Consider the following 27,454-nt stretch of genomic DNA (forward strand, 5'->3'; position numbering starts at 1 on the left):
CAGAGGTAGCACGCCGACGCCGGTTGACAGTAAAGACGACGCTGAATTGAAACCCCCCTACTCCTCTCAGTTCTGACAGAACAGCTTATCCCTACCAATTGGAGCAGCCATTGCCAGTTGGCGGGAAAATGTATCCTATGACAGCTGCCGAGGGTACTAACACATACACACACATACACTCAGACCCAAACGCATGTCGCCCTACTCTTTGTGTCAACGTAAGTACTTACAAGAATTATATTATATCTTATTTCTTATTTAAGTTATGTTGTATATTTTGTCTTTTAAATTCTATAATGTACCTATGTTCGTGACATGTTTAGAGCAGGTTGCCGATTTACAATTTTGTCATTACTGGATGACAAGACACTTCGCTAATTTTAAGGGACTAAATTACCTGGGTCCTTTGTTCAGGTAAAAAAAAATTTTTGACACTGATTCGTCAAACAAAGGTTCTTCTGTTATTCCGAGAAAATCTGTTTTAAATATCCGGCTTAAATCCTGAATAAGGTAAGTTATTATATTATCATGGAGCAAAATTGCTATACTCATTATCCATCACTTTTAGATAATTCAAGCATTAGATTTATTTATTGCACTTTGTCTTCTTAAAATTTTCCCGAAATTATCTATTTTAGTTTAGGGATTAGTTATTTCTTGAAAAGAAAAATGTGGGGGAGTAAAATAGACAAATTTTAAATGTAAGTGCGTATTTTTATGAAATTGTTGGAAGAATACGGGCAGTAGCTAAAATCCATTTAAACTCTGAAGTTTGAACAGTAAAATTTTAAATAAAAGGGATGTGTAGTTGTAAATTATATGAGATTTACAATAATTTTTGTCGTTGTGATTAAATTTATGCTCGGTAAATTTATATATGTATGAGAATAGCACAATGCAAGTATTCTTTAATCATATTGTAGTTGACAATATTACAATGTAGATAATTTATAGCTAGAGAGGAAATTTTAAGATCAATAAGTAAGTACTTGGAACAAAATTATTATATTTTATTTTAAACTTGTTTCAGATTATTTTTGATTATTTTACTGTGATTAGATATATTTAAGATAAAAATTTTTAAATAATCTTTAAAAGTATTAAAAGTTTTTTTCGTTAACTTAAATTACGAAAGAAATTGAATTTTTAAAGAAAAATTTTTGGTACCTGGAAGGCTCAACTTCTCTTTCTTAAGTACGAAGTACATTTTAATAGCTTTAGCGATAAGAACTTCAATTTCCTTTTTTTTTTTTTTTTTTTTTTAATTCTATGATAAACTTTTTTCATGGCCATAACATTGACGTTACACAATTCATAAATTTACTTTGAGGATATTAATGCATGAAGTTTAATTAAAGTTTGATTTTTATCTGTCAAAGTTAAAAGTATGCACTTAATGGTAATGATGTGTCAAACATACTGAGAAAAAAAAAATCTTTTACTCAATAATTTCTTGGTTCAAGAAACTCGATGACAATCAAATATTCTATTATTATTAATTATTAATTTCTAAAGAAAAGAGCATCAATATTTATGTTTGGATAATAGATAAACAAAAGAGTAGCTTTATTTAAATTGAGTAAAAATTATTTCAATTAATTTAACAAGTTTTTAAGCTACACAGAAAAAAAACCAAGAAAATATTTTTTTCCCCAATTATTTTCTTGAGCAAAAAAAAATTTTTTTTTTTGACACGAAATTTTACTTATTCCAACAAAATTAATTCTCTTGCTTTAAGAAATACATTTTTTGATCCGAGAAAATTTATTTAACTCAAGAAAATCTTTTTGTTTCGAGACAATTCAACCTCTTTCTCCAAAAAATTAAATATCTCCATAGAAGTAAATTTTATTAATATTTTTATCGACTAACTTGTCAAATGGGAGGATCAAATAATATTGAATCATTTTTTTTTAAATAGAAATTTAGAAGAATAGAATTTAAACAAAAAATTTTATTTCGGTCTTCATTCAAGCACTCGAAAATTTTTTTCAGCTAAGAATTTTGTTCTCCAGTCAAGAAATTTTTCTTTCTGTATAAGAATATATATTTTTGAAAATTTTCAAGAACATAAATTTTTGTATCAATAAAATTTTCTTAATAAAAGTATTTTTTTCTCAGTGCAAAATAAAATTACACTTGTCATATTGTCAATGATAATCGCTTAAAATATAATATTTTTATTGTATCTAGTATTCGTTTATAGCAAGAATTACCAAGTGATATTAATTCCTATTCCCTCGAGAGATTAAAAAATAAAGCCTTTGAATTCCTCTTAAATCTTGAACTATCTAACAGTTTATAACCCTATTAATTATCCAGTTTGGCTTGCTTGAATTTACTTATATGTTACTTACTGAATTTATTGTATTGCATTGTACTATAATATTTCTGTTTTATTATCTAACCACACTATTTAATTATTTCTCATCAATTATATCCAAATTTTGTATTATTGCCATTTGGTTAAGCCTTGGCACATAAATAAAATAAATAAATAAAATATTTAGGGTACAAAAAATAAGGGAGCGATAGACTTTTGACCGTTGTGCAATCGCGGTTACGTAACTAGAGATATGGTAAACGCAAATGGGTAATAACCCCTTCCTTGGATAATATCTATTCATACATCGAAAGTAACTAAGCATATTTAACATCAGCGTAACAAAGTTGGTTGAAAAAAGTAATATATGGTGACATGTTAAAGAGTACGTTAGATCGAATGGAACCCTTGGGCAAAGCTGCGAGGGTCTGCATTCCCAAGTTCCCGACAGTCTCAAGAATTTTCTCCTCAGTGGGGGTTTGTCACATGTTTTACACTAAAAAAAACATAATAAGTATAATTATAAATAATAAATTTTAGCAAAAAAAAAATTCGAGTACATAAAAGTTTAATGAAGAGGAAATAAACTTTCTCATCTCGTCTCTGCTAATCTTTTAATTTTTTCATTGCCCGATGCGATATAATACGCGATATGAAGAGTCTTGTCTATTTGAGCTCAAGATTAACTCATGTCCGCTTTAATGTCGATTATGTCCTTGTGGTGCACAAAGCCGTAACGTAATTTACACGCTACGTAATACTTGTTTATATGTAAGTATGTAGAAAAAATTAGACATATGTATATTGTATATGTATATGTATATTGAATCGTCTAGGCTCTAGTCTATCCAACACCAGTATAATCCCGCGTACGCTGGAAAGTAGCGTTTTATGAATGGAGCACGCCCACGAAGCGCCGGAAGCCACTTGTTTTCCACGTTAGCCCTCTTATAGTATATAGACATGTATTTGTAAGTATATACATGTATATAACCACTGACAAGAGGCATAACATCGAATACAAAGCACCTCTGATCTGTTAACATAAACTTTTTTTTTTTTTTTTTTTTTTTTTTTCATTATTTTATTTTTATTATTTTTATTTTTTATCTCACGTTTTAAACATTAGGATTAACATATTTTTATTTTAGCAATCCTCGTTATTTTTATTATTATTATTTTATATTGTCTAAGTTCATATCACGTGCGACGTAACTCATGTAACAACGACCTGTTCGGTTCTTGATTGTGTATGAAGAAATTGAGGTTACTAAGGTCATAACATCGACATCCGGACGATATTAATAATAATAATAATAATTTACAAATAGTACATATAAATAAAAAATAAAAGAAATAGAGAGGAAAAATAATAAAAATGACTGTAGCAAATTCATTTTATAAATTCAAGTACAATCATACCAATTATTTTAATTCGTGACCTACATAAGTTTATTATTATCGCATCCTCTTACGTTAACTGTTAGGAAATGTATAAATATATTTATATGGAGAAATATAAAAAAAACTAGGAGTGATAAAAATATAGAGTGAATGAGCGAGAGGGAAAGAAAAATAAAATTGAGTTAATATGAATGATTAAAATTAAAAAGGTTGGGTTTATCGTAGGTCGGCAATCGAGTTGACCTTATAAAAAAACCTTTGGCTAAGATTGTTTAAACATTAACTATTTATATTTATATTTACTTTAATATTGACATACACATTTAGATATAGAACTCTTTTAACTTAATGACGTAGATTATCGTGTTGATACTGAAGCAATTTTACAAAAGAAGAAATAACTTGTGTGTTACATTGTACGGTAAATTATCTAAGATATTTTTAAATTTAGTTTTTTTTTAAATAGTTATCTGATAGTACACAATACTCATCTTAAACGGACGGCAAACATCGTATGTGTGGTATAACTTAAGAGACTTCGTGTTCCGAATGATGAATATTGAATTTTTGTAATACACAGGTCATTACTCTTTGATATCGTTTTATCATAACTTATAGCAACATTTTTGGCCGTCTGTTAATTTAATGTACATATGTTTTTTCTACTTATATGTATTTTAATTTTAATGTAGATACGTATGTAAATCTACGAGTATTGTGTGTCTTGTGTGAAGACATTCAAGAGCGAGAGAGATTAGAGAATAATTTTAGAAAAATTTATGAATGATTTTTTTTACTCTGATAAAAAAATATTCTGATATGATAGGATTCTTATTAAGACTCTGATTTTTAGAGATGGGAAAATATTAAATAGTTTTTTTTTTTTACTTTTATTATCTTATCATCAGCAAGCTGTCGTGGGATCGTATATTTCATATATTAATTTAGTACAAGACGTAGCAGAAACGTGAGTATCTTGACGATAAGATGATATACTTAACCCTCTGACAAAAAAATTTTTTTTATTTATTATTGTTGTTATTTTAATATCGATATAAATATTTCAATAAGTCTATTTCTTCTTTTTTTTTTTTTTTTTTTTTTTTATTTCAAATAAAATTTATTTTTAAATTTCAAAAAAATTTTTTTCCCAGGTTTTAAATTTATGGTGGGTAATTATGATTTTTACGGTATACTCAATAAAAGTAATAGCAAAAGTCTTTAGCATTTTAAAACGTCAAACCATCTGTCAATTTAAGTGTACTTAAAAAAAAAAAAAAAAAAAAAAAAAGATTATTTGCCATTTAAATTTTTTTTCAGCTGAACAATGTTCCCCCTCACATGTTTTTCTGACACAATTTTTAAATATGATATTAAAGTTGGCTGTCACTTGACAATTTTTTAATTTTTTTTAACAAATAAATTTGCTCCAAAAAATTATTTTTAAAAAATTGCATTTGTAGTTTTTTTAAATTTCTAAAAGTCAATTTTTTTATTTGTTACAAAAATTATTAAAATTATCAACTATCTGCTTAGCTAATTTTTATTTTTTAAATTTAAAAGTAATTGCAGAGCAAGCCACGTGAAACAGATTTTTCTACAACCAAAAAAAAAATGTTTAAAAAAAAAAGGATTGGTACAATCGACCTTACGACACTCAATAAAAGTGAAACTATAATTACCATAATTAAAAAGCTGGATGATTAAAAAGTAATCCTTGCAATCGATAAATTTTTATCACTCGAAAGAGTGTCATGACCTCATCTTAAAAATAATTTCTCGCTATCAGTGGCGTTAAAACTAAACGTGAGGTCCAAAGCAAAAGCAAGTTTATGCAAACTACCGTTTTTGCTGAGACAAAGCAACAATTGGCTAGAACGCAGGATAAATAAAAGAAGAAAAGAAGAAAAAAAAAGAGAAAACAAGAAGCAGATTAATAAATATGACAATAGTACGTAATAAGAAAAGGTATTGAATTAAATGAAATGGCGCCGGTGTCTTGGCATCAGGAGTTGTTGAATGCATCTACCAGCCCAGTGTAGAGTGTCTCTCTAGCCTGCAGGCGTCGTCGTCTATGTTTAGCATTCAAAAGCATTCGTAAGTCTAATTGAACAAGTGTACGTCTGCATACATTTATACATAAGTGCATACATACATGTAATGCGCTATGCCGCACCTCTTTCATTTAATTCTTTTTGTATGGTCGGTAACCGCGACCTGCATTACGCACTCGACGAGCACGTACTAATGTTTCGTTGTACTAAAGTACACCACTAAAATACGTACGTACAACAAGTACATACTAATACCTACATGTATATTTATGTATAATACAAAAACAATGTTCGAGTAGTAACGCAAGATGAAGGAACAAAAATAGTTGCAACCTGCAAACTCTTGCCAATACAATTCATCCAAATGACTCATGTTTGGTCTGCTCATAAACTCTAAACATTTTTGTCTTACATTATTCATTCTTGGACTACTTTTTATTATTATATTATTCAATTACATGTCGATGTGTTTCATAAAATGCTTTCGATTCAGGTGCTAGTCTCATACATTTAGCGCCTAAAATAAAATTTAAATTACGCTGAGAGAAAAGATTTTTTTTGAAAAAAATCAGGAATGGTTTGATGAGAAATTAATTTGTTTAAAATTTTTAATATTTTTATTTCTTAGCTGAAGAAATAAAAAATTTTCTTGTTGAAAACAAATTTAGCAAAAATTTACAAGTTGGGTCAATTATTTTAATTTTCATTTTTTAGAACGAAATTTCTATTTGATTTTTTTTTTAAATATATAAAAAAATTAACAATTAAAAAAAAAAAAGTTGACTCTCACAATTTTAACAATTTTTCAAAAAAATTTATAAATTTTTTATTAAATTGTGAGATTCAACTTTTTTTTTTTTTATGTATTTTCCAAAAAAAAAAATATCAACAAAAGATAAAATAGAAATTTTATCCAAAAATTTTTGAAGGCAAAAAAACTATTGAAATCTTTATTTTTTTTTTTTTTTCACGACATTTTTTATTATAAATCCGCCGTAAAAACAAACAGAAAAAAAGAAAATTTGAAAATGTTAATTTTTTACTAAGTTTTGGTCCAAAATGGGTTTGACCCCACTTTTAAATAATTGCCAAAAATTTTCTATATTTAAGAAAAAAAAATTTTGGATGAATTGTCTATTAAAAATTGTTTTTTTCCCAAAATTAAGAAAAATTTTTTTTCAGCTAAAAAATAAAATTGATGAAAATTTTAAACAATATCAATTTTTTGTTAAATAAATTTATTCTCTCAACATATAATTATTTACGTGTTTTATTTTGTTTCATCGATCTTTATTAAAGTGAAATGAAAAATTTACCTTCAAGTGCTGGAGTTTAATTAGTACGTCAATACTAATTAGGCTTTAGAAAATTTTTTAAGTCTTTTAGCAAATTGTCAGTTACAAACGGGGAGAGTTTGCGTGCTTGTTAGTCCATTCGCGTCAAGTGGTTTCACGTTGAGTGTCGAGTATTTTTCTTTACTCTTACCACCGTCTGCAAATGGTAACAAGGACGAAAAAAATTTATCTATAGATTAGTACCGTCTCTCAACTTTAGAGAAATTTATTTATCTGTGCATATATATATATATATATATATATATATATATATATATATATATATATATATATATATATATATATATATATTTCTTACTGTTATTATTACATATTGCTCTAGTCCTGGCCTGCTTAAAAATAGTGAACCAAACATTTACTTTTAATTTAACGCTTTTCAACCGATCAAAGTTCATTTTAATTATACTTACGCGGTAACTTTCTACTCCAAAATTAACGATCAAGACAATTAAATTTATTGTTATTTTTAGCTGATAAAATTATTTTATAAAAAATAATATCCACACAGAAAAAAAAATTAATTTGAATCAAGTGAAAAATTTTTGAACCAAGAAAATAATTTTGAAAATTTTTTGTCTTCTTGAATCAAGAAAAATTTAATTAAACCAAGAAAATTTTCTTAGTTTAAAAATTTTTCTACTCAAAAAGAAGTTTTTTAAAATTATTTTTCTTGATTCAAGTAAATTTTTTTTTCTGTGCACACACATATACTTTATTTTGTTTATCTTTAACTGTTTTTTATGGCATATACTTTTTATGAACTAATATTGTCATTTGAGATATCGTAAGTTCTCATAACAAAGTTTACACAAAAACATCCGTAGTTTTATATGTATATATGAGCAGGCAAGACGGGCAAATGAACCCTTATGAGATATCGTTGTCAAGTGTTGTACCTGAGAATTTACCAAGATATTTATTTTTATTATTTATTTATGTTTGTTAACACTAACAGAAATGTATGAAGAGATACTTAAAAAAAAAAAAAAAAAAAAAAAAAACTTTAGTTAGTAAGAAAATAAAAAAAAAACTTAGATATAATTTTTTATTTGCACTGAAATCAGTACAAGTTCACTTAGTGCATAAAAAGTGAAAGCGTATACATATTAACACATTTATGGAGAAAGATAAAAAATAAAAAGGTTTTATGCATAAATTAAAAACCGGAAGTTGTAATTTTGTTAAATTTCAAAATAAAGTCATTTTTATTTAAATTTATATTTTAATAAAAATGTCTCGGTTGGGTAAATCTAATTAAATAAGGCAAAATAAAAATTTAAGACAGAGAAATATAAAAGTTTAAGTACGAAAGTGGCGTCGACGATCGTGTTGAATATTTTTTTGGACGACTAGATAAAACAATCGGGACGGAAATCAAAGGTCATGGCATTCCTGATCGGTCAGGACAATTTTAGCTAACGGCCTGCTCGTCATTCGACGTACTTAAAACTTGTTCTAACTCCCGACTTGAGACAGATTTAAAATTGTAAAATAAAATTGAGTTGAATAGAAAAAAAAAAAAAAATTCTACACCGTCAATTAGAAAATAAATCACTTTTAACCTTTTTATCACTGTTGAAGATATTTCAGGCGTTTAGGTATTAAATTTTGTGATAATATATATTATATGTATTTTATCACAAACTATTTACATATTTTTCTACCTACATTACACATCTAAACTCACTGTTTATCGTATTACCATCTGTCAGCGTGTCACTTGTAATATAATTCTACTCTTATTTTTTGTTAGTTTAAATATTTTATTATGTACTCACCGATTCTCAACCAAGGATTCATTTTCTGTTTAAATGTTTTTATTTGTATAAATATTTTCTTTTTTATTTATTTATTTACACACTAAATAATTATCTTGAGATTTGTTTCTTTTTTTTTTTTTTTCAACTGCATAAACGTCAAACAATTCTGGTTCTGATTACGTTCTGGTGCCAAATGACAGCCAGACGTCTTCTTGATGTTTGTTTTATTTTTACATCTAAAGCGGGAAATTAAAAAAAAAACATATGAGTACTTTAATTCATAATAATAATTACTATTTTAATTATAAACAAGAAAAAAATGAATTTAAAAAATTAACCAACATTCAGCGATATTCAAGGAACCGAAAATGTCAGCTGTCAAAAAAAAATAAATTAAATAGTAATTTATTTTAAAAAGTGTATTTATTATCTTAATTAATAATTACTTATTTAATCGGCTAGTAATAAATTAACGATGTCTTTCGCCGAGTATGGATCGAGTATTTTTTTCATGAGAAAAAAACCGCTGGATCAAGGAGATGGGTTGGCCAATAATAATAAGTACTTTGGATGTAGATTAAAAATGATTGACTCTTGCAATGATTTACGAGCCTGGAGTTCGGATCCTTTTGAAAATTTTCGATATTTTCGTGAAATTACTGAAAATGGAGATGTATGTATTTTTAAATTAAACTATTTTCATGGTTTATATTTTTTTGAGTTATGGAATTCAGGGTGAAGTAAGCTAGTGGCAACAGATGAGACATCTTAAAAATTTGTAGTTAAAATTCTTTACTAATTTCTTCTTAAATAAATTTTTTTTTTATACAAGTGACAAGTATAAATTAATTTCAGAAATTTTTATTTTAATTATGTTGTTAAATATAATACTGAAGTTAGCCGTCCGATAATTTGGAGTTGAAAAATTTTTGGTAAATATTTTCAAGTGGGGTCACTATTTTAATTTTTATTTTTTTTTAATTAAATTTATGTTTGATTTTATTGATCTATTTTTTTTGAAAAATACATAAAAAAATAAACAATTCAAAAAAATATTGATTATCAAAATTTTAACAAATTTTCAAAAAATTTATAAATTAAATAAAAAAAAAAAAAGTTGAATAGCACAATTTTTGAAATAATTTAATTTAAATAATTAATTTTTTTGCTATAATTTATTTGTTACAAAAATTATAAAAATGATCAAATATCTGCTAAATTAATTTCAATAAAAATTATTTATGATTTTAAAAGCAAACGTTTGACAATTTTCAAGAGAAAAATTAAGAGCAAAAAAAATATTTTTTAAAAATTGCACTCAGAATTAATTAAATTTTCTAAATGTCAATTTTTTTTATAAAAAAACTTTCAGATGTCGGCTAATTTAATTTAGACAAATTATTTTATTTTTATTAAAGATATTTTTTTTTATTAAAGTCAAGAAACTGAGATTCGCCAAAAATAAGTTAGGTCATATTTCTATCCTATGAATAGATTAATTGAGACAATTTTTTAATTTTAGCAAGTCAAGACTAGAGAAATGGTTCCACATTTACTAGGAGGAATGAGTGTAGAAGTTGATGTCAATACAGTAAAAGAGTTAGAATTTTTGAGACGCGAATTAGCTAAATATAAAGCACTTAAATTAACTCCCGAACAAAAAAAACAATTAGGACAACCGGTAACTATAAATAATTATAATTTATATATTTAGTTGATTGATTAATTAATGTGTTTTAGAATTTCGGTGAAGAATTCTCAAAAGGAGACTGGAAAATTTTAAATTTCTTCTCAAACCAACTAGACAGATTAACTAATTACGGAGGAGTACTGCTGGGTGCTTCTAGTCCAACTAAAATAGAAGAAATAAATAAAAAAGATTTGCCGTCAGCTCGGTCAAAGCCACTAAAAAGTAAAAGTAGAAAAAATAATATTAAACAAAAGTCGAGCACTGATATTTCGTGCTCTATTCCCAAAGACTCAACCAGCCAATCCACTTCTTCTCAAGTAAATTAAAAAATTTTTTTTTACAATTTATTATTAAATAAATAAAACATTTTTAATACTTAGTGCGGAATCGCTGATGAATGTGAAAGTGATTCAAGCTCTGGATCCAGTCGCGGTTATAATTATCAGTTTAATAAAAGAAAAGTTAATCGTAATTGTACTTATGATAATGACAGGACTGATGAAAGTGAAACCTTATCAACAGACTCGAATCAATCGTATATAATTAAATCAGAATCAATAATTATTTCATTAGAAAATGAATTAAAGGTAGTTATTAATTTAATAATATTTATATTGATTATTGAAAATAATTATAAATTTTTTTTTCAGACCAAAGAGTCAGAAGTCGATGAGCTGAAGAGCCTGAGCCGTGATTTAAAATACTCATTGCAGAATCGTGAAATGCAAATTAAAAATCTTAAAGAAAGTCTTACGGTAATAAATAATTAAATTTATTGGCAAGTGCTGTATGAACTTTAAATAATTTTCTTGTAGAAAACTCAATTAAATCTACAAAATATAATAGACCAGCGCAATAACGAGTTTGATGAATCGCGACAGAAATTAGAAAATAGTAAGAATTTAATAGAATTAATGAATCGTAAACTAGAGGAAAGAAGATATCAGTGTTACGAGTTAGTCCAAGAAATAAATCACCTGAAACAAGATAATAATTTGCAAGGACTACGTACTGAACGTGATTCTTTAGCTGTATGTATTAATTAATTAATAAATTATTATTTAATAGAAACCTTGCAATCACTATGTGACTGCCAGGATTTGTGAATTATAAACAAAAAAAATTTAGCTTTATCAAATAATGACTTTTGTTAATAAATTATAGTGAACTTTCTTAAATATTGACCTTTTTAATGATATAAGCTCATCACGATGTTACACTAATCGAGAGCTTTCATTTGAGTACCCACATACATTTTTATATATTTTTCATATATTTATATATATCATATATATAAATATATGAAAAATTGATGTGGGTACTCAAATGAAAGGTCTCGATGAGTGTAATCTCAGGGTGAACTTATATCTTTAAAAATATCAATAGTTCACAAGATACAAGGTCATTTCTTAATTATTGACATTTTTTAAGATATAAGCTAATTCCGATATTACACTCATCAAGAGCTTTCATTTGAGTACCCACATGCATTTTTCATATATTTTTCATATATTTTTCATATATACATATATATATATATATACATATATATATATATATATATATATATATATATATATATATATATAGATAGATAAATATATGAAATTTTTTTTTTTTTTTATTTTCTTTCTGTGTACTTGAAAATTATTGAATTTTTGATCAATTTTTTCATAGAATCCAATAATATTAATTACTATCCTTGATAGTAAATATAACCATCCTGATAGTGACTGTTATCATCCTGATTGTAACTGTTACTAAAAAAAATGGTAACTGCTATTACAAAAAAATAATAGCACAAAAATAAATCTCTCAATAATAAAGATTTATTTAATTTTTAAAATTAAGTTTTGATAATAAAATTATGACTTAAGAATTAAAGTAAGAAATATTGATTTATTTTTTTTTTCTTACAGAAAAAATTGGACGAAGTAGCAAAACTTGTAAAAGATGCAGGAAATTATGGGGCTGGTATAGAAGGAATGAAAGCATTGATCCGCGAACGGAATGACTTGATTGAATGGAAACGGCAGTTCGAGGTGCATTACAGCGACCAGGAGTATGAAATCGATCGTCTGAATAAATTAATAAGCCGTATCGAGGAAGAACGTGAAACTCAACGACTAGAAATGTCAAGAATAACCGAGGAATTGGAGGAAGAGCTCAGAAATAAATCCGATGAAATTGATTATTATCAAGAACAAATTAATCATTACAAAGAGCACACGAAACAGCTACAGAGGGATTCGGAGAAAAATAATGAAGCCAAAGAAAAAGACTCTATGAGTGACAGAGATCTTGATAGTACTGTTGCGATGTACTTGAAAAAATCTAGCGAACAAATTGATCAGCTGTCTACTGCTCTTCATGGTAATTTATTTCCTCAAGGTCGTCAATTTAATTATTCATTTAATTATTTTTATTCTAGGTGCGGGTAATGATGTTGAGAAAAGCAAAAAAGAGATAGATATTCTGAAGAAACAGATTTCACAGAGTTTGTACAATGAGAAGATCTATCAATCACAGTGGGAGGAATGCCAAAAGCGAATCGATAGTCAGATAAATGAAATTGAAAAATTACGTCAATATAATGATGAATTAAATAAAGATATTCAGAATAATGATCATTTGAAGTATGAACTCAATGTAATGACGTCAAAGTAAGTTAAAAAAATTTTTTAAATCCAAAAACGACTCTTAGTTACCTAGCCATTAGCATTCGGCGACCTACAATCCTTTCAAAAATAAATTTGACTCATACATGACGGACATGGAATTTTTTTTTAACTATTTTGGTGTGTTTTTCCGTTTCAATTGCACTTAATAAATTTTTTAAAATTATTAAATTAATCTCCATTAAATTATCTTGACAATAGTCTGCAAAATATCTTGACTTTGTGAACTAAAAAGGGTATAAAAATAAAAATATTTGCCAAAATGAGGCGAAAAAAATTTTTCGATTGTAAAGCACTTTCTTATACTTCGCATTATGAGTCGTGAATAAATTTTTTTTAGGAAAAATATACTGAAAAAAAAATGAACTTGAATTAAGACAAAAAATTCTTGAACTAAGTAAAATTTACTCTAACCAAGAAAAATTTCTCAGTTTAAGAATTTTTCTTCTCAAATCAAGAACATGAAATTCTTTAAAATTATTCACTTGATTCAAGTAAATTTTTTTTCTGTGTAGTAATTGAATTGATTTTTTGTAGAGTTGCTTCACTCCAAAAAGAACACTCAAATTTGACAAATAAATTAAAACATTTAAACGAATGTTTAGAGGCAAAAAACTACGAAGTTATTTCTCTGCGAGAAGAAAAACAAAATTTAGAAAAAAAAATCGCTAGTATTCTTGCAGAGTTAGAAGAAAAAAACTCTAAAATAAATTTACTGGAGCGTGAAAACTCAGAGATTTATAAAAAATTACAAGACACTGAAAAAGATGTGAAGGAAGTGTCTGAAGAGATACAATCTATCAAATATAAGGATGAAAAAATATTGCAGATAAAAATGTTGGAGCAACAATTGATGAACCGCTCTAAAGAAAAATGTAAGCTGGAGGATGCCGTGAAAGATTTGCGGAAAGAATATACTGAGTGCAAAAATTTAAATAAACAGCTTGAAGATAACTTGACAAATAAGTCTAATCAAATAATAATTATCAAACGAGATATTAAACGATTGACTAGTGACTTGAGCGATAACATTTATTCTGATGGTAGTGTTATTAAATTGCCGGATAAATTCCACGAGAGCTTGAGTATTCTGATGAAACATGTCGAGTTGGATAGTTGCAATGAAAAAGGCTCTACTGATTTTAATGATATTGACTGTGATAATATCAAAGATAGGGAAGATAGTGCCCCCAAGGCATTTAATGATTCAGATACTGATCAATTAATAAAGTCGATTGTGCGTGAAAATAAGGAATCGGCTATGAAAGACGACCGTGCTATGCTTGAAGAGATAAAGCAAAATTACAAAGCGGCTTTAAAGCCGTCGTTGCTAAAAAATTTATCTAGTTGCGTAGCCAAAAAATTCGATCCTCAATTATTTGATAACGAAAGCGGATTTATTAGTGAGGGTCTTTCGTCAATAAAATCCCCTAATGATATAAATAATTATCATCATCATCATCAATTAGATAGTATTCCTACTTATTTAAACACTATTAAATTAAATCAAACTAATCACCCGGATTTTAACAATGATTTATCCGATAATCAAAGCAAAAATAAACACGATGATAATCGACACAACATTTTATCTAAATACAATAATGATAAATCACGACAAAGGTATTTATTATTTTTTTTTTTTTAAATATCCCGTGTAAAAAAAATCGTCTTAAAATTGTCGTTTGTTTAACATCTTAAATATAATGATATCACAGCGACAGCTCCGGAAAATTATTATGAAGAGTCTTAAAATAATCTAAAAATCGTTTTAAAAAAATCTTAAAAAAGTTTAAAAAAATTATTCTGTGACTATTTTAAGATAAGTTAACAGCGACAAAGCCCCAAAACATTAAAATTGTCTGATAATAAATTTTCAACAATTTTAAGGGGCACACCTAGTGTAACGGCCTAAAAAAAACGTGATTTTTGGGAATTTTTATTAAAAAAAATACTTTATCAATTATTTTAAAATTTTAAGAATATATTTATACATGTTTTAAGAATACATAATGAAATTTTTGTAGAAAAAAATTAAATATTTTTAAGTTATCGTCGATCTCTAACGGCGAAAAAAAAAAGGTCCTTCACTGCTGCAGTGATTCCGGCCTTCTCCGTGGATGAAATCTAAAAAAAAAATATCTCGTTAAACTAGATAATATTGTCTGTACAATGACCTACGATAAAAAAAAAAATCAAAAATTGACAATATGGCGGCGTTTTAAAAAAAATAGTCGAATTTTACCTAAAATTTTGGTCGTTTGTGGCCTGCGAAAATTCGATTTTTGATCAGATCAAAAAATCGATAGGTCATTGTACGGAGAACTATATATAGAACATGTAAAAAAAATTCGATAGTGATCGGATCATTTGTTTTTGAGTAATCACTGCAGCAAATTCGGAAAATGCTGTTTCGAGAAAAACGCGTTTAAAGATAAAATGATCGTTTCCACTGTTATAAGTGGTTTAAAATCATATTTACAGCTAATCTGCTATTCCAGGGCCATATAATACACCTTCCTCTTCTTCGAAAAGGGCTTGTTCAGCTGAAGAAGCTTTTCTTCGAGATGATCGACCTTCTTTTGAAGAAGCCCTTTGGCGATAATCAGCGATTCGTATTCTCGTGTCGTCCTTAAGAGCCGCAAAATCTCTTGCTGCAGGTCCAACTATCACTCCCATTACATTGAATATCTTCAAAATTGACGAATAACCGTCATTAAATATTGCAGTTGCAAAATTATTTGACAATTCAATAGTTTTGAAGCCATTATGAAGATGCGTGGGTGAAAAGTGCCAAAGTAAACCGTTGTAGCTTTCATTGTTGTTTTGAGTATTGTTAATTTCTTATTAATGTTCTTTACACTTCGGCAACGTGTTCCCATTATTTTTTTCACATGTAGATAGCATTCCAATTTAGCAACAGGAATATCATAAGGATTCAAATCTATAAGTCCTTTGTGGGTAGCGCTATCACCATCACCAATATAGCGGGTATATTTTACACCATATTTACTAATGGAACGACCAAACATGTCTTTTACACTATCCACTTCCATTTTTGAGGCAGATCCTTTATGATTGGCATCACATTCTTCATCGTGTAATGATAGCCATTCCTCATAATCTTCAGGTTCGCTATCTTTTTTTTTTTCTTCCAAAAACACAACTCTGACAATATGTAGATTTTACGCATGAATCAAGAATTTTCTTGCTGTATTTTCCTGCCAGCGTAACTACTCCAAAACGGGAAGTATGGCCACGTTTTTTCCAGGTACCATCGCCGCTAACAGTCAAATTTGTCTCCGAATTTTCTTTCTTTAATGTAAGCTCTTTTTCTTCATTTATAGCTTGCTGCATACTGAGCTTACAAACAGTTTCGGCTGCAATCTGTAAATTCGTAAAACATCCCGCAAAAGTTTGGTCGTAAAATTTGCATGCTAAATCCATTAATCCACAGAAAAAATTTATCCCATTTATTCCAATGCCCAATAGACGCATCACAGCAACAATACGTTTATTTATTTCAAAGGCGTTATTAATCATTGGTCCAGAATTAATATACGAATTGCCACATTCACAAATAATAGCAATTTTGAACCCTAGGCCTCTTGAACTTGCTTGATTGAAAGTAACTTTTTTTTGACAGGTTTTACACACCACTAAATTACTAATTGCACTAAAAACTGATAAAAATTGCAAAATACAATATCCATGAGATGGGTCAATCACAACATTATTGTCATTATTTTGTAATAGCTTTTCTGCGGACGTTCTGGTATTCGCAGTAGATTGCTCAAATGTAAATCTATTTCCGGTAAACTTGCGTTTTTTCGCAATTGATCGATGCTTAGGAACATTGTGAGTTTCTTTTTATTTGAATATGAAGATTGATCACTCATTTTCAAGAAAATAGCACGTGTAAAATTATGATGCGCTCGATACAACGATCACAATGAGACTAAATGTGTCTGGCTCCGAAAATAATTTACGTGGCAGTAAACGAAAAATTTCTAGAAATTTGTAGAAATTATTATAATGATATATTTTTGTATACCTGAGAGCCAACAATAGAAACTGGAATCGTGTTATAGGGGCTGGAAGAGACAGTAGACTCTGAACAATACTTCAGGTACGTCTCGCAGCTAATGACACTCTAGCTGCCGAGCGGCTGCTCTTTAAAATGTTATAACTCAAAAACTATTTGATATATCGATTTGAAATTTTAATATGTTATTTTTAAAGGTGTAATCTACCGAAATATGAAAAAAAAAAAAAAATCGACTTTTTCGAAATTTCACACTAGGTGTGCCCCTTAAATTCAATTTAAAACAATTTCAAATTTAATTTTCTTAACAAATTCGAGAACCAAATTTAAAAAATCTACTCTCGGATTTTTTTTTTTTTTGGCGTCTTAAAAAAGTCTTGTTTTGTGTCAAGTTTAAAATCTTAAACAAACGACAATTTTTTTTTACACAGGATCTAAAAAAAAATTTTTATTATTAATTATTTTTTTCAGAAACATTCAATTTATCAACAGATGTTGCAAACGTTTAAACAAAAAGTATTGACGAATTATTGAAACGAATAATTGATAAATAAAATTATTAAGTAATAGTTTAAATAAAAAATTAATTAAAAAACTGAATTTAACGCAGTAATAATTAAAACCGAGTATTTATCGTCTGAAAGTGGTGGTATCTAGAGTCAAGCTTGGAAATCACGTGGTTAAATAAAACTCTTGGTAAGTACCGACACGCTTCTCACTTAATATCTGACATTATCTCAATTTATTTACATAATTTACATGCTTATTTATTTAAGTACAACAATAATAGTATAAATAAATAAATAAATAAATGAATACAAGCAGTGTTCACTCCAGCACTGGATAATACTGAATTGTCCATTAATTATTTTTTTTAATTAAAATATAAATATAAATAAAAGCCGGGATTTATTATTAATTTTTGGAGGATTAATCTTTAGTAAAAAGATCTAATGCGTGGTCCCTGTCTTCAGAAGCCGCTCGAGGCGGAATAATAACGTCAATAGCTGTAAAACTCTCCAAATCTGGTGAACTGCTGGTCTGAGGAATAATATCAGCAGGTGAGGGCACGCAGTCAGTAGTTTTGCGCCTGGATTGCGTTGAATCCAGAGGACGTTTCCACCGGAATATTTTTCTCTTCTTGCTGCTGCTGACTGAACTCTGTCGCCTGACCAAAAATCTTGTCCGTGATTTTTTGGACTTTGCAGAGTTTGACTCCTCGGAGGTTTGTTGCTTAAGAGATTTGTCAGTATCCGGCAGATGTTCTTGGGAGAACGCCGAGTTGAAAAACCCTTGGAGGTCATCATTAGGCTCATCCGAGCCACAACTGACGCTAATGGAAGGCGGAGGACTCTGGAGCGACGAAGACTTGGGTATTTCATAAGACAAAGTACTTTCTTGGAGATTCGTTGCACTAGGCCAGGGCTGGACGCTCACTCGGCTCAATTTTGCTAAAGGAATGAAGCGCTTTCGGTTTAGCTCCAGCCACTGGAGTGACCGGGAATTTCTTTTCACGGCCCCTGGAGTATACTGGCTCCGATCGGTTGACAGCTCTGATGCCAGAGACTCTACGGGTTCTGGATTATCCAGTTGAATAATTGTTTCGGTAGTGTTTTCAGTCTTCTTCGGAGTCGCTGAAGGTGACCCAATGATCTGGCTAAAACAAGTGTTTATAATTTTATTAATTATCACTAGCAATCTTGCAGTCACTACGTGACTGCTGTGACTTATAGACTATAAATAAATGTAATTTTGATTTATTGAATAATGACTTTTGTTAAATTACACTGTACTTTCTTAATTATTGACATTTTGTAAGATATAAATTCATATCAATGTTACACTCATCGAGACCTTTCATTTAAGTACCCACATGGCATTTTTATATATTTTTCATATATACGTATATATAATATATATAAATATATGAAAAAATGATGTGGGTACTTAAATGAAAGGTCTCGATGAGTGTAACATCAGGATGAGCTTATATCAATAAAAATATCAATAGTTCACGAGATACAAGGTCATTTCTTAATTATGTATTTAGAGATAGAGTATTTTCAAATGCAGCCTAAATACTTATCATAATTAATTGACTATCGGTAAGAAAGATATGATAATTTAAGGGGGTATTCTGGTCTAGAAATTTCAAAAAATCGAAAATTTTTTTTTTTTTATATTTTCAAAATTTAACTATTTTAGAATATGTGTACAAGAGGATTTTTCAAAATTTAAATTATTTTCGGAGATATAAGTATTTTTCTGACCTGGCATCCAAACTTGTTCGGTCGCAACTAATCGAACAAAAGACATTAGGGATTCTCCGTCTACCTGAATCCCTATTCTGAGTAAAACCATTTGTTCCTCTATACAAATATATATATATATATATATATATATATATATATATATATATATATATATATATATATATATATATATATATATATATATATATATATATATATATATATATATATATATATATATATAGTTATATGAGAACCTGAGGTGACCCGTATCTGATACATTTAGTATTCACTTGCATCCAGCTGCTAACAGTTGAATTCTAACCTCTGAACCACGTGGACGTATGTGCTGTGAGTTAAATAATAACAGTTAAAAATAATGTTTTAAAAATAAAATGGATAGAAAATCTTCCGCGGAAAGGCGTACGCGTCCACATCGTCAGAAGAAAAGGCAATTTCACGGTAATCGATACACGGCACAAGAAGACACCAATTTTACAAGTGCATCAGCAGCAAAACTAAAAAAATCTAATGATGAAGAGGTGATCATTGAAAATAATTACGGCTACTGTGTATTGGAGTTTTTCACGGTTTTCTCGATGATTTCTTCTTTAGTTTTGTGCGCTCAATGTAAAAAAGAGATTAAATTTTCACGCACATCTTTTCGTGGATTAGGTTTTAAAATTTCATTACAATGTGGTTGCGATAGTGTTCAATATATACCATCATGTCCATTCGTCGACAAATCCTTTGAAGTAAACCGAAGAATTATTTTTGCTATGCGGCTTTTGGGAGTTGGCAGGGAGGGAATAAATATCTTCTGCAGTATCATGGATATCTGTCAAGGATTATCAATCAGTACATACTACGCTTGCATCGAAAACATCCATTTGGCCGCATGTACAGTTTATAACCTCATTATTTCCAAAGCTGTGAATGAAGAAAAAGAGTTAATATCAGCTAGTGATCCTAATGCTTGTTCTACGGAGTTTACTGTTTCTGGCGATGGGACATGGAAAAAAAGGGGTTTTAATTCTCTATTTGGAGTAACTACACTTGTAGCAAAAAATTGCAAGAAGGTTGTTGATACTGTTGTCAAATCTAGTTTCTGTCAAGGCTGTAATGTTTGGAAAAATAAAAAATATTCTGATATTGCTGCGTATAACGATTGGTATGAAAGTCATGAAGAATTATGTACAATAAACTATAAAGGAAGTGCAGGCAAAATGGAAGTTGATGCTATTGTCGAAATGTTCTATCGATCAAATGAAAATCACGGAGTGAAATATGCTAATTACATTGGAGATGGTGACACTAAAACATTCAAGGGTATTCTCGATATGGATCCTTACGATGGTAACCCATTTGTCCAAAAAAAAGAATGCGTAGGTCACGTCCAAAAAAGAATGGGTGCAAGGTTACGAAAAGCGAAAAAAGAAAATAGAGGGATTGGTGGAAAGGGTGAAGGCAAATTAACTGATAAAGTCATTAATAAATTGTCTTTATATTATGGCTTAGCGATTCGCCGGCACCCTGATTCTGTTGAGAACATGAAAAATGCAATTTGAGCTACTTACTATCATAGCAGTTCTACAAATGAAAATCCGCAACATATGTATTGCCCACCTGGTACGGACAGTTGGTGTAAGTGGCAAAAAGCTGCATCCGTACGTACATTAGAGGAGTTTGACCACGAGAATCCTCCTCTGTCTGATAACGTCTTGAAAGTAATAAAGCCAATTTACGAAAGCTTCTCATCAGAGGAATTATTGACCCGATGTTTAGGTTCAGAAACGCAGAATAATAATGAGTCTCTGAACTCTCTGATTTGGACTTTCGCTCCGAAACACATTCATTCTGGACTTCATATTATCGAGATAGCGACATTTATTAGCGTTTGTATTTTCAATGAAGGCTTTATTCCTATTTTAAAAATGATGGAGCTGATGGGAATAAAAATTGGACCAGAAGCTCATTCATTTGCTGGCAAACGCGACAACGCCCGGATTGACCGCTCCGAAACACGAGCATCCATCGCTTCAAAGGAGGCCAGAACTGCTCGATATGAAGAAAGAAATGCAGAAAATAGTTTCTTTGAAGTCGAGGAAGGTCCAATGTATGAGGCAGGAATGGCAGATTAAATCAATGTAAGTTTAAAATATCATTATATGACTTAGACTAGAAAAAACTTTACGCGAAACTTTAAACGCGTTTTTCTCAAAACTGTCTTTTTCGGAACGATGACCACGATTTTTCAGGTTCTACTGGACCGATTTACTTGGAATTTTTATAGAGTCTTCTTTATTGGCTTGTCTATGGTTGGAACTAGCCCTATCCCCAAATTTTTATTTTAACTATTTTTAAAAAATTCAAAACCGTCAGAAAAAGTGGTCGAAAAAAAAATTTTTTTTTAAACAGTCGCCATTTTGTGAAAAATTTTTTTTCAAACTTTTCCCTACTTCCGACCATTGCGACATTATTCTTGATTAATAATCTTTTTTTTTTTTTTAGTTTCAGATTACTAGGAGGGTTAAAATCATGGTCATGGTCACGTGGAAATTTTTAAAGAGCCCCCACTCCGTCAGCTTATAATTTTAAAAATTTTGTACTTTTTTTAGTTTTTAATTTTTTTTTGTATTCTTCTAATGTTAACAAACAACTAATAAAAAAATGTATAGTAAAAATATTAATTGTCTTTTTTTTACGACATTTCAAAAATTACCTGAAATTCATGTTTCTAGATCAGAATACCCCCTTAAATCGTTAATTTTAAAAAGCTTGGATAAAAAAAATATTTAACATCGTACTGATGCTTACCGCTTATTTGTACCAGGACTTTCATTAGAATTAGTTGCTAAACTAACGGATGATGTTTTAGGTGTCGCGGGATGGGAAGTTTCATCTTCTTCTTCGGTAATATCCGGTAAAAACATTGTCTGCTTTTCTTCAGGAACTCTAATTAAATAACAATATACTTATTTATTGCTAATAACTTATTTTTCAGGTCGAAAAAAAAAAAAAATTAAAAATATTTACGTCATATTGGCAACACTTCCACGATAAGTTTTACGCTTGTAAGCAGCGGCAGCTTCAGTGTAAGGCAAAACAATATTTTCCGAGTCAAAATAAAAATCTTTAACAAGAGGCGGACACCGATTCATCAGAGTATCAACCCCCAAGTAAGACACTTTGGTATGACGGTCAATCAGCCAGTTAAGCTCAAAGTCTTCATCATCATCGCCAAAAGGATTTATCAACTGTTCAGCCACCTTTAAAATAAATTATAAATTCAATTAGTTAATTATTTATTGCAGTAGAATTAAAGTTTTAATAAGTTGATGCATACTTTCAGTAGGCCCATGTATAAAAAAAATTGCAGGATGGTAAAAATAGGCAAGTAAGCGTCCAGAGCCATTTGAAAAGGCTTCTTGGTGCCTTCGATGTACTGGCGACCCACAAGAGCCACTACGAAGAAACTATAGGTCGCGAGAGTCACCACCTGGGTGTAAACCAGAGGTATAGAGACCCAGTCGTAGCTCCAGAGCAACCCGCATTTTGATCTGAACTCGTTGAACTCCTCCATTATTATCTTGAGGCCCTGCGGGTCGGGCAGTCTGTGAGTCCGACGCGATTCTTTTAGAAGGTTTATGAACCACGTGCAGGGAATCCAGTAAGTGTTGAATTCCAGACTCGGCACTGACTGAAAGAGCTCTAGTTCAAGAGCAGTCATGAAACCCGAGTCGACGACATGATCCAGGGTCGGGAACCGGCGCTTCACTGCTGAACTTATAGATCGTAACACTAGGATCAATGACAGGTTGAGGTATCGCATCAATGATCGACGTAACATACGCCCGTATTCGTCGTTGCCTGTCACGTATAATGCTACCAAGTGCATTACCCTGGAAAATTATTATTTTGTTAATTTTATTATTCGAAGAATACAAGAAGAAAAAATTTATTTAAAAAAACATTAGAAATTTTTTAAGAAGAAATTTATTCGTTTAAAATTTTATTTTTTTATTGAAAAAATAAAAATTTTTTTCAGTGAATTTATTGTTGGAAAAAAATTTTCTAGATTTGGGAAAAAAAATTTTGGATGATAATTTGCAATTTTTCAATATAATTTTTTTTTCCAAATTAAAAATTTTTTTATTTCTTTAGTTACACGGAAAAAACAAGATGACACCGGATATCATCCTAGATTATACTCAGTGATATCTGTGGCGAAAAAAATTTCAGATAGTAGCTAAAAAAATCCAGATTATACTGGGTGATATCTGGATTATAATCATTGCAATCTGGATTACACTAGCTATTATATGGGATGATATCCAGTGTCATCTTGTTTTTTCTGTATACATGGAGAAAAAAAATTTATTTTGAAAAAAAAAATAGACATTTTTGTGACAAGAAAATGAATTTACTAAAAATTTTATTTCTTACACGAGAAGCACCTTGAGCGCGCAACTTTTTAAAACTGTATCTCCGAAACTATTATTTGAATCGATTTGAAATTTTAGGACAATATTTTAGAGATGTTATATAATTTAATAAGACAAAAAAATTGATTTTTTAAAACCGTGAAACCCATGTAACCCCTTAAGAAATAAAATTTTAACTAAAAATTAATTTCTTGTCGCATAAATGTCTACTTTTTTTAAAATAAATTTTGTCTCTCAATGTAAGAAAGTATTTATTAATTAATTTTAATTTTTAAGTCACTTAGATACTTATAATTTTTTTATAATTATATATCTAAGTTTTAATTAGCAAATTGTCTAACTTTATTTTAGAGAATCTTTCTTTTGCCCGAAAAAACAATTCAAAATTTATTATCACTTAAAAAAATAATTTAATGTCTAATAGAGATGTAATATTTTGGTTTGGATAATTCAAATAATTTATAATTTGACTATTGCTATATCAAAATGTTAAAAAATCACCCTCTAAAAATTAAGGAGTTAGACCAATTGCTAATTAGACTGTCGATATTTGATTTAAAATTTTTCACACAGATAGTTTTGAAAAAAAAATTTTTTTCTGTTTATTTTTCAATTATTCAGTCCCAAAAATATCAATATATAATTTTAAAAAAGCATTAACTGATTTACGTTCAATTTTAATGTATAACAAAAATTTTTTACTTACTTATCAGGCCAAGGAATAGCCATATACTGTTGCCACCATCGTCCAGCAACATAAGCAACATAAAATCCCAGGACGAAACTCAGCGGTATAAGACTAACGAATGTATCACAATAAATAACGATTCTCTCGAACGCTCTAACAAAAAAAGGTAACGTTAGAAACTTTTTCTTTTAAATAAAAAAAAAAAAAAATTTTTTTAAATTTACCTTTTATGAGGTGTGATTAAAATATGTCTATAAATAACAGAAATAATGCCGAAGACAACTAAAAAGAGTAATAACTCTCGATAAATTAATTTGTAAAGAGATCCCCGCCACATAAAAAGAAGCCTGGTGAATCCACCGCTCGTCGAGCTTGCGACCTCGTACTGATATGAAACCGTCATTATTTACAATAATTAATAATTCTTCACACTCTGACTTATTTCTTCCATGATAAATAATCCCGAACTTGGATACTTGGTTCATCGTGCCATTTAATTTAATTTTTTATTTATTTAATCCATTTAAATAATAACAACCCCCTTGATTATTATTTAAAAATAATATTTAAATATATTATTGCATTAAATAAGCTCTATCAGTTTTCTTCTTTTTTATATTTTTTCCATGAGCATAGCAAGCTCTTTGAGCTTTTGTAAAATACAAAACCAAGTGGGAGTCGCTGATATCACGTCATTGTCCTCCTCATCGAGTTTCATTTTCAACCCACTTTTATTCATCAACAAGTAAAACACATAATATCGTGAATATATACCGTCTATTAACTAGAGTACATATATTTAGCCACTAAATAATCAATTCACTTATTCACATACTATTTTTATTATTTTAAATTTTAAAAATTTTTATTTTTAAAAAACATTTTTCAGCTCAATAATTATTATTATTTTATTTAATTAAATAATCACAAGGTTAGTATAATTGCTTTAAAATAGTTGAAGGTTTTTAAGAGGTAATTTGGCCCAGGCATCGAGAATTAATACATATATGTATGGATAAATATAAAAAGAGACGAGACTTTGGTGAAGTGTCTCATTAAATCTTTAGATCAGCCAATGTCGTATTTTTTTAAATAAAAATCCTCACCAAGTATTTGCCAAAGCACGTGTTGACACAAGAATGCTTGCTGAAGAATATTTCTTCGCTTAAATTTTTCAAGCAAACGAAAAAAAAAAAATAAATAAATAATAATTACGGCAATAAGCAATTATTATTGAAGAAGAAGAAATCTTGATCTTTAATTAATGAAGATAAAAATTTTTTAATTTTATTTTTTATCCTAGATTAAGGATTGAATGTATGTAATACAAGGCTTGGCAATCACGCCAGTATTCACACGCTGATAAATATAGCCAGAGGTGCAGACACTGTCTAAGTCTCTAATATAAATATATAAATATAAAAATAAATTATACAGTTGCATATTACACAAATAATAAATAAATATATATTTATTTTAATGTCAATTTTTGACGATACAAACTTAAGAATTCACTTACACTTAAATATTATCAGAAGAAATCTGATAATAAATTTTTAACATTTGTTATGACATTTATGCCAATGTAACTGTTGCTGCTTTAAATATTATTATGTTGAGATTAAATTGAGGAAATTGTTGAGGTATGAAATAATACATTTATCAATCATTTTCAAGTTTACAATAACAAACAGCGGCAATCATTTTTAAATAATTCCAAATCTAGATCACTGATTTCTTCTTTTAATAAACTTTAAAATTTTTATAAATCTGAGTAATTTTTTTTATTTTTAATCACTTAAATGTCTATAAATTATTTTTTTTTTTTTTAGTTAAATTTAAAATTTTTATTTATTTTAGGTTTAAATATAAATTGCAGTGAATAAATAGAGAAGACTGTGCAGCGGAGTATTCAAACAACAACTGTCTCCTTCGGGTTTCGATCACTTACCACCTCTCATGATCGTTTTAATCTTTATTCTACATTACATACTCTGCACTATATATTATTACTTACGCTGTGAACACTAGACTTCTCTGGTTAACTAGCAAGTACAACTTTTCTATCTTTTATATCTTCTTAAAGTTAACTGTGGTATGGCAAAATCCCAAAAGCATAAATGTCAAGCTCAAATGGACATCGTGGGTGTCGGAGACTTATGCTAGAAAATAAACAAACAAAGACTACTTTTGCTTTATTGTACTTAATATTTGTCATTAATCATTTGTTATTAATTGCTTATTGTTATGTAATACATTCACCAATTTTTAAATTCTTATTTTAGAAGGTAATTGTAATTATAATTCGATTTTTTTAAGCGATTATTGTTGCTGGAAGCGAACAATCGCTCTGAGCGGTTTGATTTACTTTGCACAGGCAATTAAAAGTTGATAAACTTTCATACTTCGAGTTGTATTATACTTTTATACTTGTATATGTATATAGAAGTAAAGTTGTAAAAAATTGATTGTTAAACTCGAGTTTATTCGCTTTTAAAAAAATTTTATACTCCAGATAAATTTATGAAAATTAAATAAGCCGACGCCTGAAATTTTTATATTTTTTTTTATTAAAATTAAAAAAAAAAAAAAAATTTTTTTTATTGAATTAAAAAAAAAATTTTTTTTAAATAAAATTATTTCACAATAATTTTATTGCTAGGATAAATGCATCAGTTGTTGACCGATGTACTTAAAAGTTAATTAATTTTTGTTTGAAAGTAATTTCAAATAATTAATACTAAAAATGTGAATTCAAAT

General features: G+C 28.6%; 3 protein-coding genes across 11 annotated transcripts; 2 read left to right on the top strand and 1 right to left on the bottom strand.

The window, feature by feature from the left end:
- Positions 1 to 110: 110 nt before the first annotated feature.
- LOC141537213 (uncharacterized) lies at positions 111 to 26,691 on the top strand. 8 transcript variants are annotated; one of them, XM_074258098.1, is made up of 14 exons: positions 111 to 218; positions 324 to 510; positions 9,793 to 9,828; positions 10,419 to 10,577; positions 10,637 to 10,903; positions 10,967 to 11,173; positions 11,237 to 11,341; positions 11,402 to 11,617; positions 12,506 to 12,959; positions 13,018 to 13,249; positions 13,802 to 14,887; positions 17,781 to 18,005; positions 22,440 to 22,484; positions 22,566 to 22,706. In XM_074258098.1, the coding sequence occupies exons 4-12, from the start codon at positions 10,437 to 10,439 to the stop codon at positions 17,830 to 17,832; spliced, it is 2,760 nt and encodes a 919-aa protein (XP_074114199.1). In that variant the 5' UTR covers positions 111 to 218; positions 324 to 510; positions 9,793 to 9,828; positions 10,419 to 10,436; the 3' UTR covers positions 17,833 to 18,005; positions 22,440 to 22,484; positions 22,566 to 22,706. The 8 variants fall into 8 exon arrangements, with proteins under 8 accessions (XP_074114199.1, XP_074114184.1, XP_074114202.1 ...); XM_074258083.1 differs by lacking the exon at positions 9,793 to 9,828; XM_074258101.1 differs by lacking the exon at positions 9,793 to 9,828 and having other exon boundaries at positions 116 to 218; positions 329 to 510.
- Positions 18,015 to 26,562, bottom strand: LOC141537249 (bestrophin-4). Its single transcript, XM_074258117.1, has 6 exons — positions 24,919 to 26,562; positions 24,713 to 24,847; positions 22,908 to 23,463; positions 22,598 to 22,830; positions 22,379 to 22,516; positions 18,015 to 18,966 (listed from the first exon to the last, which is right to left on the bottom strand). The coding sequence occupies exons 1-6, from the start codon at positions 25,095 to 25,097 to the stop codon at positions 18,240 to 18,242; spliced, it is 1,968 nt and encodes a 655-aa protein (XP_074114218.1). The 5' UTR covers positions 25,098 to 26,562; the 3' UTR covers positions 18,015 to 18,239.
- LOC141537255 (uncharacterized) lies at positions 19,957 to 22,247 on the top strand. 2 transcript variants are annotated; one of them, XM_074258130.1, is made up of 2 exons: positions 19,957 to 21,708; positions 22,073 to 22,247. In XM_074258130.1, the coding sequence occupies exon 1, from the start codon at positions 19,957 to 19,959 to the stop codon at positions 21,127 to 21,129; it is 1,173 nt and encodes a 390-aa protein (XP_074114231.1). In that variant the 3' UTR covers positions 21,130 to 21,708; positions 22,073 to 22,247. The 2 variants fall into 2 exon arrangements, with proteins under 2 accessions (XP_074114231.1, XP_074114240.1); XM_074258139.1 differs by having other exon boundaries at positions 22,079 to 22,247.
- Positions 26,692 to 27,454: the final 763 nt, after the last annotated feature.

This window comes from Cotesia typhae, unplaced genomic scaffold, assembly GCF_013202065.1.
Source record: "Cotesia typhae breed Kobodo isofemale line unplaced genomic scaffold, CoteBio_Ctyphae contig_123, whole genome shotgun sequence".
In the NCBI taxonomy this organism is placed as follows: Eukaryota; Metazoa; Arthropoda; class Insecta; order Hymenoptera; family Braconidae; genus Cotesia; species Cotesia typhae.

What these genes read in the sequence shown, in the direction of transcription:
- LOC141537213 (XM_074258070.1), top strand. Translation starts at nt 9,372, where the DNA reads ATGTCTTTCGCCGAGTATGGATCGAGTATTTTTTTCATGAGAAAAAAA. An exon ending in AAATTACTGAAAATGGAGAT is followed by an intron (nt 9,570 to 10,418) that starts GTATGTATTTTT and finishes TTTTAATTTTAG; the next exon opens with CAAGTCAAGACTAGAGAAAT. An exon ending in CTCAATGTAATGACGTCAAA is followed by an intron (nt 13,250 to 13,801) that starts GTAAGTTAAAAA and finishes GATTTTTTGTAG; the next exon opens with AGTTGCTTCACTCCAAAAAG.
- LOC141537255 (XM_074258130.1), top strand. Translation starts at nt 19,957, where the DNA reads ATGGATAGAAAATCTTCCGCGGAAAGGCGTACGCGTCCACATCGTCAG.
- LOC141537249 (XM_074258117.1), bottom strand. Translation starts at nt 25,097, where the DNA reads ATGACGGTTTCATATCAGTACGAGGTCGCAAGCTCGACGAGCGGTGGA. An exon ending in GCTATTCCTTGGCCTGATAA is followed by an intron (nt 23,464 to 24,712) that starts GTAAGTAAAAAA and finishes ATAATTTTCCAG; the next exon opens with GGTAATGCACTTGGTAGCAT. An exon ending in AGTCCTGGTACAAATAAGCG is followed by an intron (nt 18,967 to 22,378) that starts GTAAGCATCAGT and finishes CACTTGTTTTAG; the next exon opens with CCAGATCATTGGGTCACCTT.